The 17,541-nt window shown below is 42.8% G+C and overlaps 1 protein-coding gene across 1 annotated transcript in view; it reads left to right on the plus strand.

Annotated features, from left to right (window-relative positions):
- Positions 1-17,541, plus strand: part of LOC139755493 (diuretic hormone receptor-like) — a 114,807-nt gene that overhangs the window by 13,247 nt on the left and 84,019 nt on the right. The window contains exons 2-4 of the mRNA XM_071673829.1: positions 11,789-11,870; positions 12,495-12,614; positions 15,091-15,184. Coding sequence (XP_071529930.1) covers positions 11,789-11,870; positions 12,495-12,614; positions 15,091-15,184 — 296 coding nt within the window. The remainder of the gene's footprint in view (positions 1-11,788; positions 11,871-12,494; positions 12,615-15,090; positions 15,185-17,541) is intronic.

Raw genomic sequence — 17,541 nt, forward strand, 5'->3', positions numbered from 1 at the left:
ACTTGTATCTCCACGACACTCTATATTCATGAGAATCTAATTCCACCCAAGCTATTTCTTTAGGAGTCTTCTGCTATTAGAAACAGCGTGGAAGGAGTTACGAATATATGGTGCACGAATGTATACTACGACAAGCAATGAGGATCTTTCATCGAGAGAGTAAGGCGTGTGTGTGAGTAGGTAGAGAGAGAAGTGAGTGGTTCCAGGCGATGTCTGTGACAGGTGTGTGTGATGTCACCCTTGATGTTTGATTTGTTTAATTTGTTTATGGATGAGGTGGTGAGGGAGGTGGATACAAGGATCTTGGAGAAAGGAACAGGTATGCTATCTTCTGGGAGTGGGAAGGGGCGTGAGGAAGTGAGTCACTTGGTGTCACTGATGACACGACACAGGTAGCAGAGTCGACAGAGAAAACTGCAGACGTTGGTGTCTGAGTCTGGGAAGAAGTGTGAAAGGAGGAACTTGATGGTAAATGCGAATAAACGCAATGTTACTAAGTTTAGCAGTGGAAAGATGCTGGTTAGTTGGGGGTGTGAATTTGAATGGAGAGAACTTGGAGGAAGCAAAGTGTTTTAGATACCAGGGAACGGACATGGCAGCGAATGAAACAATGGAAGCTGAATTGAATTAAGGGATGGGTGAGGGGGGCCGAAGGTTCTAGGAGCAGTGAAGAACGTGTGGATAGAGAGGTCATTAATTGGGAGGTGAAAAATGGGTGTTTGACGGGAAAGTAGTCCCGACGGTGTTTTATGAAGGCGATGCACAGGCAATAAATGAGAATGAACGATAGAGGGTGAAAGTGTTGGAGATGCAGTATCTGAAGACAATATGAGGTGTGAGGTTGGTCGATGGAGTAAGTAATGAGAGTGTGCAGGAAGTGCGGTATTAAGAAAGAGTATTGTTGAGAGAACTGAAGAGGGTGTGCTGAAGTGATTCGGGCATATGGAGAGGATGAGTGTGGAAAGTTTGACTACGAGGATGTTTGCGTCAAAAGTGGAAGGGACAGAGAGAAGTAGTAGGCCAAATTGGAAATGGACGTATGGGGGGAATGAGATTTTGAGCACACGGGGCCTAAACATGCAGGAGTGTGAAACGCATGCACGGGACAGAGTGAATTGGAACGGCATGGTATATGGAAGGCGACGTGCTGTTGATGGACTGAATCAGGGTATATGAAGCAGCCGGGGGAACCATGGAAAGGCCTGCCAGACCTAGGTGTGGATAAGGGGCTGTGGTTTGATGCTTTACACACAACAGCTAGGAAATGGATGTACCCGAATGAGACTTTTTTCTCTGTTCCTGGGGCTACCTCGCGCATATGCCGGGGGAGGGGATTTTCATTTCATGTGTGGCGGGGTGGCGACGGGAATGAATAAGGGCAGACAGTGTGAATTGTGTACCTGTGTTTATATGTATATCTGTGTGTATATATATATATATATATATATATATATATATATATATATATATATATATATATATATATATATATATATATATACGTTGAGATGTATAGGTATATATATATATGCGTGTGTGGACGTGTCTGTGTATACATGTGTTTCTGAATGGGTTAGGCCATTGTTTCATCCGTTTCCTTGCGCTACCTTGCTAACGCGGGAGACGGCAACAAAGTATAATAAATAAATAAATAGGTAGATGAATAAATAGAATATATATATATATATATATATATATATATATATATATATATATATATATATATATATATATATATATTTTTTTTTTTTATCATTATCATTTTGCGTTGTCGCTGTCTCCCGCGTTTGCGAGGTAGCGCAAGGAAACAGACGAAAGAAATGGCACAACCCACCCCCATACACAATGTACACACACACAAGCCCACACACGCAAATATACATACTTATACATCTCAATGTACATATATATATACACACACAGACACATACATATATACCCATGCACACAAGCCACACTGCCTGCCCCTATTCATTCCCATTGCCACCTCGCCACACATGGAATACCATCCCCCTCCCCCCTCATGTGTGCGAGGTAGCATTAGGAAAAGACAACAAAGGCCTCATTCGTTCACACTCAGTCTCCAGCTGTCACGCAATAATGCCCGAAACCACAGCTCCCTTTCCACATCCAGGCCCCACACAACTTTCCATGGTTTACCCCAGACGCTTCACATGCCCTGATTCAATCCACTGACAGCACGTCAACCCCGGTATACCACATCGATCCAATTCACTCTATTCCTTGCCCGCCTTTCACCCTCCTGCATGTTCAGGCCCCGATCACTCAAAATCTTTTACACTCCATCTTTCCACCTCCAATTTGGTCTCCCACTTCTCCTCGTTCCCTCCACCTCCGACACATATATCCTCTTGGTCAATCTTTCCTCACTCATTCTCTCCATGTGCCCAAACCATTTCAAAACACCCTCTTCTGCTCTCTCAACCACGCTCTTTTTATTTCCACACATCTCTCTTACCCTTACATTACTTACTCAATCAAACCACCTCACACCACACATTGTCCTCAAACATCTCATTTCCAGCACATCCATCCTCCTGCGCACAACTCTATCCATAGCCCACGCCTCGCAACCATACAACATTGTTGGAACCACTATTCCTTCAAATATACCCATTTTTGCTTTCCGAGATAATGTTCTCGACTTCCACACATTCTTCAAGGCTCCTAGGATTTTCGCCCCATCCCTCACCCTATGATTCACTTCCGCTTCCATGGTTCCATACGATGCCAGATCCACTCCCAGATATCTAAAACACTTTACTTCCTCCAGTTTTTCTCCATTCAAACTTACCTCCCAATTGACTTGACCCTCAACCCTACTGTACCTAATAACCTTGCTCTTATTCACATTTACTCCTAACTTTCTTCTTTCACACACTTTACCAAACTCAGTCAACAGCTTCTGCAGTTTCTTACATGAATCAGCCACCAGCGCTGTATCATCAGCGAACAACAACTGACTTACTTCCCAAGCTCTCTCATCCACAACAGACTTCATACTTGCCCCTCTTTCCAAAACTCTTGCATTCACCTCCCTAACAACCCCATCCATAAACAAATTAAACAACCATGGAGACATCACACACCCCTGCCGCAAACCTACATTCACTGAGAACCAATCACTTTCCTCTCTTCCTACACGTACACATGCCTTACATCCTCGATAAAAACTTTTCACTCCTTCTAACAACTTGCCTCCCACACCATATATTCTTAATACCTTCCACAGAGCATCTCTATCAACTCTATCATATGCCTTCTCCAGATCCATAAATGCTACATACAAATCCATTTGCTTTTCTAAGTATTTCTCACATACATTCTTTAAAGCAAATACCTGATCCACACATCCTCTACCACTTCTGAAACACACTGCTCTTCCCCAATCTGATGCTCTGTACATGCCGTCACACTCTCAATCAATACCCTCCCATATAATTTACCAGGAGTACTCAACAAACTTATACCTCTGTAATTTGAGCACTCACTCTTATCCCCTTTGCCTTTGTACAATGGCACTATGCACGCATTCCGCCAATCCTCAGGCACCTCACCGTGAGTCATACATACATTAAATAACCTTACCAACCAGTCAACAATACAGTCACCCTCTTTTTTAACAAATTCCACTGCAATACCATCCAACCTGCTGCCTTGCCGGCTTTCATCTTCCGCAAAGCTTTTGCTACCTCTTCTCTGTTTACCAAATCATTTTCCCTAACCCTCTCACTTTGCACACCACCTCGACCAAAACACCCTATATCTGCCACTCTAGCATTAAATAAATTCAACAAACCTTCAAAATACTCACTCCATCTCCTTCTCACATCACCACTACTTGTTATGACCTCCCCATTTTTGCCCTTCACTGAAGTTCCCATTTGCTCCCTTGTCTTACGCACTTTATTTACCTCCTTCCAGAACATCTTTTTATTCTCCCTAAAATTTAATGATACTCTCTCACCCCAACTCTCATTTGCCCTCTTTTTCACCTCTTGCACCTTTCTCTTGACCTCCTGTCTCTTTCTTTTATACATCTCCCACTCAATTGCATTTTTTCCCTGCAAAAATCGTCCAAATGCCTCTCTCTTTTCTTTCACTAATAATCTTACTTCTTCATCCCACCACTCACTACCCTTTCTAATCAACCCACCTCCCACTCTTCTCATGCCACAAGCATCTTTAGCGCAATCCATCACTGATTCCCTAAATACATCCCATTCCTCCCCCACTCCCCTTACTTCCATTGTTCTCACCTTTTTCCATTCTGTACTCAGTCTCTCCTGGTACTTCCTCACACAAGTCTCCTTCCCAAGCTCACTTACTCTCACCATCACTCATCATTATATATATATATATATATATATATATATATATATATATATATATATATATATATATATATATATATATATATATATATATATATATATATATATATTTTTTATACTTTGTCGCTGTCTCCCGCGTTTGCGAGGTAGCGCAAGGAAACAGACGAAAGAAATGACCCAACCCCCCCCCCATACACATGTATATACATACGTCCACCCACGCAAATATACATACCTACACAGCTTTCCATGGTTTACCCCAGACGCTTCACATGCCCTGATTCAATCCACTGACAGCACGTCAACCCCGGTATACCACATCGATCCAATTCACTCTATTCCTTGCCCGCCTTTCACCCTCCTGCATGTTCAGGCCCCGATCACTCAAAATCTTTTACACTCCATCTTTCCACCTCCAATTTGGTCTCCCACTTCTCCTCGTTCCCTCCACCTCCGACACATATATCCTCTTGGTCAATCTTTCCTCACTCATTCTCTCCATGTGCCCAAACCATTTCAAAACACCCTCTTCTGCTCTCTCAACCACGCTCTTTTTATTTCCACACATCTCTCTTACCCTTACATTACTTACTCAATCAAACCACCTCACACCACACATTGTCCTCAAACATCTCATTTCCAGCACATCCATCCTCCTGCGCACAACTCTATCCATAGCCCACGCCTCGCAACCATACAACATTGTTCGAACCACTATTCCTTCAAATATACCCATTTTTGCTTTCCGAGATAATGTTCTCGACTTCCACACATTCTTCAAGGCTCCTAGGATTTTCGCCCCATCCCCCACCCTATGATTCACTTCCGCTTCCATGGTTCCATACGATGCCAGATCCACTCCCAGATATCTAAAACACTTTACTTCCTCCAGTTTTTCTCCATTCAAACTTACCTCCCAATTGACTTGACCCTCAACCCTACTGTACCTAATAACCTTGCTCTTATTCACATTTACTCCTAACTTTCTTCTTTCACACACTTTACCAAACTCAGTCAACAGCTTCTGCAGTTTCTTACATGAATCAGCCACCAGCGCTGTATCATCAGCGAACAACAACTGACTTACTTCCCAAGCTCTCTCATCCACAACAGACTTCATACTTGCCCCTCTTTCGAAAACTCTTGCATTCACCTCCCTAACAACCCCATCCATAAACAAATTAAACAACCATGGAGACATCACACACCCCTGCCGCAAACATACATTCACTGAGAACCAATCACTTTCCTCTCTTCCTACACGTACACATGCCTTACATCCTCGATAAAAACTTTTCACTCCTTCTAACAACTTGCCTCCCACACCATATATTCTTAATACCTTCCACAGAGCATCTCTATCAACTCTATCATATGCCTTCTCCAGATCCATAAATGCTACATACAAATCCATTTGCTTTTCTAAGTATTTCTCACATACATTCTTTAGAGCAAATACCTGATCCACACATCCTCTACCACTTCTGAAACCACACTGCTCTTCCCCAATCTGATGCTCTGTACATGCCTTCACCCTCTCAATCAATACCCTCCCATATAATTTACCAGGAATACTCAACAAACTTATACCTCTGTAATTTGAGCACTCACTCTTATCCCCTTTGCCTTTGTACAATGGCACTATGCACGCATTCCGCCAATCCTCAGGCACCTCACCGTGAGTCATACATACATTAAATAACCTTACCAACCAGTCAACAATACAGTCACCCTCTTTTTTAACAAATTCCACTGCAATACCATCCAACCTGCTGCCTTGCCGGCTTTCATCTTCCGCAAAGCTTTTGCTACCTCTTCTCTGTTTACCAAATCATTTTCCCTAACCCTCTCACTTTGCACACCACCTCGACCAAAACACCCTATATCTGCCACTCTATCATTAAATAAATTCAACAAACCTTCAAAATACTCACTCCATCTCCTTCTCACATCACCACTACTTGTTATCACCTCCCCATTTTTGCCCTTCACTGAAGTTCCCATTTGCTCCCTTGTCTTACGCACTTTATTTACCTCCTTCCAGAACATCTTTTTATTCTCCCTAAAATCTAATGATACTCTCTCACCCCAACTCTCATTTGCCCTCTTTTTCACCTCTTGCACCTTTCTCTTGACCTCCTGTCTCTTTCTTTTATACATCTCCCACTCAATTGCATTTTCTCCCTGCAAAAATCGTCCAAATGCCTCTCTCTTCTCTTTCACTAATAATCTTACTTCTTCATCCCAGCACTCACTACCCTTTCTAATCAACCCACCTCCCACTCTTCTCATACCACAAGCATCTTTAGCGCAATCCATCACTGATTCCCTAAATACATCCCATTCCTCCCCCACTCCCCTTACTTCCATTGTTCTCACCTTTTTCCATTCTGTACTCAGTCTCTCCTGGTACTTCCTCACACAAGTCTCCTTCCCAAGCTCACTTACTCTCACCACCACTCATCATTATATATATATATATATATATATATATATATATATATATATATATATATATATATATATATATATATATATATATATATATATATATATTTTTTTTTTATACTTTGTCGCTGTCTCCCGCGTTTGCGAGGTAGCGCAAGGAAACAGACGAAAGAAATGACCCAACCCCCCCCCCATACACATGTATATACATACGTCCACCCACGCAAATATACATACCTACACAGCTTTCCATGGTTTACCCCAGACGCTTCACATGCCTTGATTCAATCCACTGACAGCACGTCAACCCCGGTACACCACATCGCTCCAATTCACTCTATTCCTTGCCCTCCTTTCACCCTCCTGCATGTTCAGGCCCCGATCACACAAAATCTTTTTCACTCCATCTTTCCACCTCCAATTTGGTCTCCCTCTTCTCCTTGCTCCCTCCACCTCCGACACATATATCCTCTTGGTCAATCTTTCCTCACTCATCCTCTCCATGTGCCCAAACCACTTCAAAACACCCTCTTCTGCTCTCTCAACCACGCTCTTTTTATTTCCACACATCTCTCTTACCCTTACGTTACTCACTCGATCAAACCACCTCACACCACACATTGTCCTCAAACATCTCATTTCCAGCACATCCATCCTCCTGCGCACAACTCTATCCATAGCCCACGCCTCACAACCATACAACATTGTTGGAACCACTATTCCTTCAAACATACCCATTTTTGCTTTCCGAGATAATGTTCTCGACTTCCACACATTCTTCAAGGCCCCCAGAATTTTCGCCCCCTCCCCCATCCTATGATCCACTTCCGCTTCCATGGTTCCATCCGCTGCCAGATCCACTCCCAGATATCTAAAACACTTCACTTCCTCCAGTTTTTCTCCATTCAAACTCACCTCCCAATTGACTTGACCCTCAACCCTACTGTACCTAATGACCTTGCTCTTATTCACATTTACTCTTAACTTTCTTCTTCCACACACTTTACCAAACTCAGTCACCAGCTTCTGCAGTTTCTCACATGAATCAGCCACCAGCGCTGTATCATCAGCGAACAACAACTGACTCACTTCCCAAGCTCTCTCATCCCCAACAGACTTCATACTTGCCCCTCTTTCCAAAACTCTTGCATTTACCTCCCTAACAACCCCATCCATAAACAAATTAAACAACCATGGAGACATCACACACCCCTGCCGCAAACCTACATTCACTGAGAACCAATCACTTTCCTCTCTTCCTACACGTACACATGCCTTACATCCTCGATAAAAACTTTTCACTGCTTCTAACAACTTTCCTCCCACACCATATATTCTTAATACCTTCCACAGAGCATCTCTATCAACTCTATCATATGCCTTCTCCAGATCCATAAATGCTACATACAAATCCATTTGCTTTTCTAAGTATTTCTCACATACATTCTTCAAAGCAAACACCTGATCCACACATCCTCTACCACTTCTGAAACCACACTGCTCTTCCCCAATCTGATGCTCCGTACATGCCTTCACCCTCTCAATCAATACCCTCCCATATAATTTACCAGGAATACTCAACAAACTTATACCTCTGTAATTTGAGCACTCACTCTTATCCCCTTTGCCTTTGTACAATGGCACTATGCACGCATTCCGCCAATCCTCAGGCACCTCACCATGAGTCATACATACATTAAATAACCTTACCAACCAGTCAACAATACAGTCACCCCCTTTTTTAATAAATTCCACTGCAATACCATCCATATATATATATATATATATATATATATATATATATATATATATATATATATATATATATATATATATATAAAACAGAAATATCTGTGTCTCTACCTATCCTTTACTTAGCAACTTCTATGTCACAGTGGTTAATCTCGACCACCTTTTGCCGGATGATAGCTTAGAACAAAGGGCATATCAGCTGGGAGTTCACAACCTTTCACCCCTTATCTTCCACATGGGGTGTGGTGGGTGGGGGGGTAAACCACGGAAAAGATATTATTACCCCAACTTGTAGAAAGATGAAGTTAGACACCATCTGTATCTTCTCTTCGTTGGTCTCGTTAATTGGCGTTAAAGACACAACAAATTTTTCAAAAATATATCTTGAGGCACAAACATGCACCGTCCATCTCTGCAAATGTTTATGCGTATGTTGCGAGAGGACCGGAACATTTAATCACCATCCAAAGTTCTCTAAACCTTATAATGTATGAGGACAATACGATTCTCTTAATGAGAGTGGTTCGGAAAAGTGAGTTTTGCTTGGTTGCCTCCCTGGACGGTTCCTGAGATCCAACAGCAGCCGACTGCATGAAAATATGCAAAATCAGCATTGCTTCCGTAATGACAACATAACAAAAGGTAAGTTTCTATTCATGCAAACAGGAAGAAGATATTTACTAATGGTTGAAAGTCTGATGAAGAAAATTTTAGGTTTTTCAAGAAGATTCTCACATAAGAATACTACTAAAGGAATATTCCATATTGACGAGGAACTAGATGGTAGTCAAGCCTTCACGAAGATCACCTGGGAAATGTACAATCTCCTCCGCTTCCTGAGGTGGACTGCAAGCTATACAACACTCGGCTCTAATGAATCCCATTGTTCATAGAGTCCAGGAGTGTATTACAAGATTGAACCCAGAGCATAAGGGTGTAGGGAGAATACTACTGGTGTCCTGGTCATGCTGGTATCAGCCTTAATGATATAGCAAACGCTCTGGTTAAAGACTTTATATCTAGCAATCTATAGACAAGAGCTGTACCTCACAAAGACATTTATGGGAAGAATCGAAGGTTATCACAGATGTACCTGGCAAGCTAGATGGTGCGTGGGAATCCCAGAGGAATAACACACTTCAGAGGATGAAGAATGATGTAGGATGTTACTCGTCTCCTTTAGCAGGAATCGCTATTTCCAGACGAGACTTTGTCGACGGAGGATTGGTCATACTGTGTTGACCCAGAGTCACTTAATGGAGACCAGACTTGCCATGGTATGTGACACCTGCAACCGCTATATTACAGGCACAGCAAAGTTTGTATATGAAGTACGTAATGACAATAGATGAAATAGAAATATTGGAGAAATTTTGAATAACGATATTAATGTACATAGATTGAAGAACCATTGAGAGAAAACCAAAATATATAATTCTATACAACACTTCTAAGTTCTAGGATATATTTTTCATGCTAAAATGTGTTGAACAGTCGATCAACAACCACAGTCATTCAGGTCTGTTCCTTTTTGTGGCAATTTCTTGAATATCTGTTGTGATCGGAAATACTCTTGGCTTTATTATTCCTTCTATATTCTAAAGCTACGGTGACCATTTGACTCAAATGGATTTATTTCGTCTTGGTACTTTAGTACGTTATGGCTTTGAAAGTCATGCAAATCTAATTTTCCTAAACATTCTAGCATGTTATGGTTTTGATCGTTATAAAAGTCTATATTTTTTTCTAGACTTTATAAACAAGGTATGGTTTGAATGTCATGTTAATCTAGTTTTTCTAAATATCTAAGTAAGTTATAGCTTAGAACGTCATATTAATCTACCTATTCTATATATTCAAGTACGTTTTAAACGTCATTTGTCTAACTTTTCTAAATATTCAAGTACGTTATGACTTTTGGACGTAATGAAAATCGAATTTTTCTACATATCTAAGTACGATATGGCTCTGAACGTCATTTAAGTCTAATATTTTTCATTTTCTGTCGCTGAAAATATTTTCGTATCTCATAAATTCCAAGACATTTTGGGGCAGAACGGGAGATCAAAAGATTTGCTCAATAAGGTAAGCATTTGTTTGTTATCGTTCGCTAAGATACCATCAACGTTACATAATGGGACTATCGTATCTTTCATATTCATCTTTCCACCCTCTATATTGATAGAATTTCTTTGGGTTCTTTTTCACGTTGCGAGACATTCTCTTCCACTGACTCTCATTTTTTTTTCCTCCAATAATTGTTCGTAATTTTCTAAGCTCTCAATTGGGGGAACGATTCCTGCACTTCACATCTTCCATTTTCTTCGTTCTCTTGATTAGGCGCGTTTGGATTCCACCACACTCCACAAGGCTCCTGGACTCCACCACCCTCCAGCCAGACCACATACACTCTGATCGCTGCCACCTGCGCCCCTGGCCACACCCTAGGATCACCTGGAGTATCGACTTCTCTAACTTGGTTTCCTTCTGCCTCTTAAGCAACGCACAACACGTGCAAGTTACAAGACAAACCACGAGAACTCATGATTAAAGCCACGGCAGCCAACCCCAGCGCAACCAGCCCCCTAGTAGGTTCATTAGGCGTGTCAGTAAAAGCCACGTCTCCGGACATGAACCTCTGGTAGGATCTTAGGCTCGTCAGTGAGCGACCCTATGATGATACAGAGGGAAGCCTCGCGAGAGGCGGTAGTACCTGAAAAGGAAGGGCACTATGGCTCAGGTGCACATGGCAGTATATGGGAAAGCCAGGTGACGGGACACCTGATGGTCTCTGACGAGGGAGAAGAGTTCACCCCACCCAGCGCTCCCTCATAACGCTGGTAGCGTTGTCATCACCAACCACACCTCTAGAGCAACATACAGCACAAGTTTCCCACTCGATTAGCTATAGTAGGACTATCTTTCTCGGGAACAAAGAGAATGTTCATCTCTTTGCGATCTATGGGGCTGATATCATCGCAGAATTGGTCGAAGAATCATCATGAGTTAGGAAAGTTGATTATTCCATAAAATAAAGCATCTGCGGTTTACTACAAAACACATAATACCGACAAACTTCATCTAAAGATACCAGTTGATACGACTCATATTTTGTGCTTTGTAACGGTATATGAAGGATCACTGTGCATTCAGATTCTTTATCAATATTCTGTTATCGTTTGTTTTCATGAAGGACTTCGTCCCCGAGACTCACGTTGATGGCTTGCCGGCAGAGAGTGTGAGTCGTATGTGCGGGGCCGATGCCAAGTGGGCGGCCGTGAGCGACTACAGCGCCTGCCGTCCCATCCAACTGCCGCAGCTCCCCCTCTCCGGTATGTACATATCCCTCCCTTGCCACCACGTCAGTACTCGCTTCTCAACACCAGACGCGGAAACACACTTGTAAACAACAGGAGTATTCTGTCTCAGATGTTGTAGTTCTAGTTGTGAAAATAACGTTCATGTTCATAATTCACACATCTTAAGATGGTATCTGAAATATCTCCAGGTGTTAACTGGGCTAGGCGTATCAGTCTATGGGATAGTAAGAGGAGAACGTAGTGCAGTGATGTCTACACCAAATATATTCATAGTCAAGGGGTGTGCGTTGTCCTCCTTTACATCCTGGTTACACGACGGAGGACATGTGACCAGGACTGGGCTTATGTAAACAGTAGGTTGGAGACAGAAGCCACACGGGGATTCAAGCAGGGACAGGATGGACTCGTCTGAAGCGTTATTTTTGAGGGGACTGCTCCATCTTCCTCAACTGACAATGATAGAGCCTCGTCAAAAGTCCCTTCATTCGCTTTGTAACCTCAATCAGGTGGAGTCTGGTGGGCGAGGGGGTGGGCGTGGGATATGAAGGGCCTGTTAGTGAAAGATTCAGATATTGACGTAAGGTAGAAAAGATGTTTCATCTCCAGCAGGAGGGACCAGATGGCGCGGCGGAGCGACGGACCTCACCACCACCGACAACTTGGCCACCATCCACCTGCTGGGCTACGCCTCCTCCGTGGCAGCTCTCACCGTCGGCCTCTACATCTTCACCAGGCTCAAGTAAGTGGACGGACCTGAGGCACCGTCTCTACCTCTGCAACTCTTCCTCTTACTACATGTTTATAATATCTACCTTCCCCTGTGCATAGCAATCTTAAAAGGTTCTTTATATATTCACACCTTTTCGCATTAGCCTGACCTATTCTTGGTGATGTAATGATATAAGTATAACCCTAATTTCCATTTTAGCCAGATGTTGCCCGTTTCTATATACCTTATTTCAATATAAGTGCTGAAGACTGTCTTACTAAAATCAATGTCCATGTCTGTACGTGGTATCGCTGGAAGGGCAACCCTGTAGCAGTGAAAATTGGGTCTTAAAGTGTCATCAGCGGTATAATGTCAACAAGGGGCCAATAATTGCCTGAGGGGCTTCAAAAATGAAACTGACGCATTTAGCACCAGTTCGACAGCACGCACTTGAGAACCACTGCGGTGCAGTTTTTGGAAGGCTTATATTGGTAGAACGTGGACTGCATTTCACGTTTGAGTTCAGGCATGGCTCTTAATTTGTACATCAATACATACGTCTATGATCGAGGTATCTGAATACGGGAATCATCTAGACTCTATGATGCACATCTCTACGCTTAGCAGCTTTCTTGGTTATGATGGAGCGTCAATATCAACACCACAAGACTAATTCGCCAACAGAACCGTCGTTCGCTGATTCATCAGTCAGCTCCATATCCCCACATAACATCATGCTACAGAGCCACATGTTCACTTAGATCAAAAAAGGCATCCACACCAGCTCCCTCTTGGCTAGTTAATGCACTGGAAAATGAAATTGTGAAATGTGTATTGTGTCCGTGGAGGTAGACAGTAAAATGCGTATGTTGTGGCCATACACAGGAGACACACACTGTACCAAAACCACGTAGACACCGGAATTCACCGCGCTTGATCAACGGAGCCAGCGGGGCGCTCTCTCCTGACAGCAGTCAGTTATCAGGCCACACCCTCACCTTTCTATCGAGGCAGATCAGACTATGGTTCCAAGGAGAGTGCTAGGTGCGGCATGTCAAGAGTTCTTTCTCGCGAACATGAAAGAAATTCCAGCATTAACTTCTTCCAAGTCAGGCAAGACTTTGAACACGATATTAGGAATCTGTGATACAGTTCTTATATAGGGAAGATGACTGCTGCTGCATTTAATATATTGTACACTTGTTTGGAAAATTACCGCGTGAAGAACTTCAATGAGAATATTGAGTAATACAGACCACAGTTCTTTCTGTTGAGATGGAAACAAAGTTTTCCACATTTTTAATTTTCAGATATTAACTGTTGCCTTTTATAGACTCGCTCTTATATAAGAAACTCTGGTAAACATTGTGACAATGTAACGTAGGGGTTCATCCCGGGTCGAAGCCAAGGATGCCTGAACCAATTCGATATTCTTGACTTGATGGCTTGTCTGAGGTACGAACATCTGGCCACGACACTATGGTCGTGTCACCAAATACTGGAGCTCGTCTTGGATAGGAACGCGAGTCTAACGATAACAGTTGTTCAGGTTTAGATCGGTAGTCTGTTAGTGGTCACTAAGTAGACAGTGTTAGCGGACTCCACCCGTTCGAGATTACACCGTGAGTAAAAAGTCACTTTGGCGAGGCTGTAAAGATCAGAGTACAGTCTTGTCAAAGAACTTCTCACTCTAAAGGAATCTACATTTCTCTACTGCTGTAAGTAACGCAGTCTTGGGCTACAAGAGTCTTTGGATAGGTCCTGCGTAACAACAGGATTCTCTCGTAGAAAGTGGTCCTTAGGTGACTAAAAATAAACAAATAAACTGGACAGTTCTGCTTTCAGCTTCCCATCAAGGAACGTGTGTACGTTTATGGTAGGAGAGAAAACAGACGACCTGATGGTCTATAACGAGGTTATCCAGTGGAGGGCAAATATGGGATTCTACATTCCTAACGTATATAAATGTAAAGCAGATGGCTCCTCTCCACCCACCACCCATCCGGCACAACAGCAGACAGGGATAAAGCTATGGAGGAACACAGTGTAATATTCTTTTTCTTTTCTTACGTTGGAGGTTCCGGTCATGAACAGAAGTCCACATCCAGACTAGGTCTTAGGTCTTGATTCAAATATAAGGGAAAATGAAGAAACAAGGGAAAGGCATTTTAGAGGAAGTGAAAAACCTTTCTTCTTAACCGTGTCAGGTCATAGTTACTGGGAAGATCATGAGATATGGAGAGACAACATCAACACACTCGACCCTATGGCTTCTGCATCATCTGTGTTCGACCTCCAGGGTTAAATTGTGATGACGTTCAACCCTCCATTTTCTAACCTCCAACAGGACGCCCCACCAGGAGGCGACACACATACAGGAAGCCACACTGTTCCTATGTAACCTCTCTCTCATAACTACCTTGCCCTGACCTCCCAGCCCCTCACACCTCCCTGCCGTACCCTAGAGGCCGTATGGAATAACCAGGTTTTCCTCACACCGGTACAGGGACCTGCGGTGCGTGCGCAACACCATCCACATCAACATGATGCTCACGTACCTGCTGCTCGCCCTCGCCTGGCTCATCTCCTCCTCAGCCACGGTAAGAATCGGGTTCACCTCTCTGCTTCTGTAGCACTGTGTCTCCTATTGAGGGAAGAGTGCAATAAACGTGTGTATAATATATATATATATATATATATATATATATATATATATATATATATATATATATATATATATATATATATATATATATATATAGAGAGAGAGAGAGAGAGAGAGAGAGAGAGAGAGAGAGAGATGCTCTGTGGAAGGTATCAAGAATATATGGTGTGGGAGGCAAGTTGTTAGAAGCAGTGAAAATTTTTTATCGAGGATGTAAGGCATGTGTACGTGTAGGAAGAGAGGAAAGTGATTGGTTCTCAGTGAATGTAGGTTTGCAGCAGGGGTGTGTGATGTCTCCATGGTTGTTTAATTTGTTTATGGATGGGGTTGTTAGGGAGGTGAATGCAAGAGTTTTGGAAAGAGGGGCAAGTATGAAGTCTGTTGGGGATGAGAGAGCTTGGGAAGTGAGTCAGTTGTTGTTCGCTGATGATACAGCGCTGGTGGCTGATTCATGTGAGAAACTGCAGAAGCTGGTGACTGAGGTTGGTAAAGTGTGTGAAAGAAGAAAGTTAAGAGTAAATGTGAATAAGAGCAAGGTTATTAGGTACAGTAGGGTTGAGGGTCAAGTCAATTGGGAGGTAAGTTTGAATGGAGAAAAACTGGAGGAAGTAAAGTGTTTTAGATATCTGGGAGTGGATCTGGCAGCGGATGGAACCATGGAAGCGGAAGTGGATCATAGGGTGGGGGAGGGGGCGAAAATCTTGGGAGCCTTGAAGAATGTGTGGAAGTCGAGAACATTATCTCGGAAAGCAAAAATGGGTATGTTTGAAGGAATAGTGGTTCCAACAATGTTGTATGGTTGCGAGGCGTGGGCTATGGATAGAGTTGTGCGCAGGAGGATGGATGTGCTGGAACTGAGATGTGTGAGGACAATGTGTGGTGTGAGGTGGTTTGATCGAGTAAGTAAGTTAAGGGTAAGAGAGATGTGTGGAAATAAAAAGAGCGTGGTTGAGAGAGCAGAAGAGGGTGTTTTGAAATGGTTTGGGCACATGGAGAGAATGAATGAGGAAAGATTGACCAAGAGGATATATGTGTCGGAGGTGGAGGGAACGAGGAGAAGTGGGAGACCAAATTGGAGGTGGAAAGATGGAGTGAAAAAGATTTTGTGTGATCGGGCCTGAACATGCAGGAGGGTGAAAGGCGGGCAAGGAACAGAGTGAATTGGATCGATTTCTTTCGTCTGTTTCCTTGCGCTACATCGCAAACGCGGCAGACAGCGACAAAGCAATATATATATATATATATATATATATATATATATATATATATATATATATATATATATATATATATATATATAAATATATATATATATAAATATATATATTATATGGGAGGGTATTGATTGAGAGGGTGAAGGCATGTACAGAGCATCAGATTGGGGAAGAGCAGTGTGGTTTCAGAAGTGGTAGAGGATGTGTGGATCAGGTGTTTGCTTTGAAGAATGTATGTGAGAAATACTTAGAAAAGCAAATGGATTTGTATGTAGCATTTATGGATCTGGAGAAGGCATATGATAGAGTTGATAGAGATGCTCTGTGGAAGGTATTAAGAATATATGGTGTGGGAGGAAAGTTGTTAGAAGCAGTGAAAAGTTTTTATCGAGGATGTAAGGCATGTGTACGTGTAGGAAGAGAGGAAAGTGATTGGTTCTCAGTGAATGTAGGTTTGCGGCAGGGGTGTGTGATGTCTCCATGGTTGTTTAATTTGTTTATGGATGGGGTTGTTAGGGAGGTAAATGCAAGAGTTTTGGAAAGAGGGGCAAGTATGAAGTCTGTTGGGGATGAGAGAGCTTGGGAAGTGAGTCAGTTGTTGTTCGCTGATGATACAGCGCTGGTGGCGGATTCATGTGAGAAACTGCAGAAGCTGGTGACGGAGTTTGGTAAAGTGTGTGGAAGAAGAAAGTTAAGAGTAAATGTCAATAAGAGCAAGGTTATTAGGTACAGTAGGGTTGAGGGTCAAGTCAATTGGGAGGTGAGTTTGAATGGTGAGAGGCTGGAGGAAGTAAAGTGTTTTAGATATCTGGGAGTGGATCTGGCAGCGGATGGAACCATGGAAGCGGAAGTGGATCATAGGGTGGGGGAGGGGGCGAAAATTTTGGGAGCCTTGAAAATGTGTGGAAGTCGAGAACATTATCCCGGAAAGCAAAAATGGGTATGTTTGAAGGAATAGTAGGTTCCAACAATGTTGTATGGTTGCGAGGCGTGGGCTATGGATAGAGTTGTGCGCAGGAGGATGGATGTGCTGGAAATGAGATGTTTGAGGACAATGTGTGGTGTGAGGTGGTTTGAT

Source organism: Panulirus ornatus, chromosome 19 (genome assembly GCF_036320965.1).
Source record: "Panulirus ornatus isolate Po-2019 chromosome 19, ASM3632096v1, whole genome shotgun sequence".
NCBI classification, from domain to species: domain Eukaryota; kingdom Metazoa; phylum Arthropoda; class Malacostraca; order Decapoda; family Palinuridae; genus Panulirus; species Panulirus ornatus.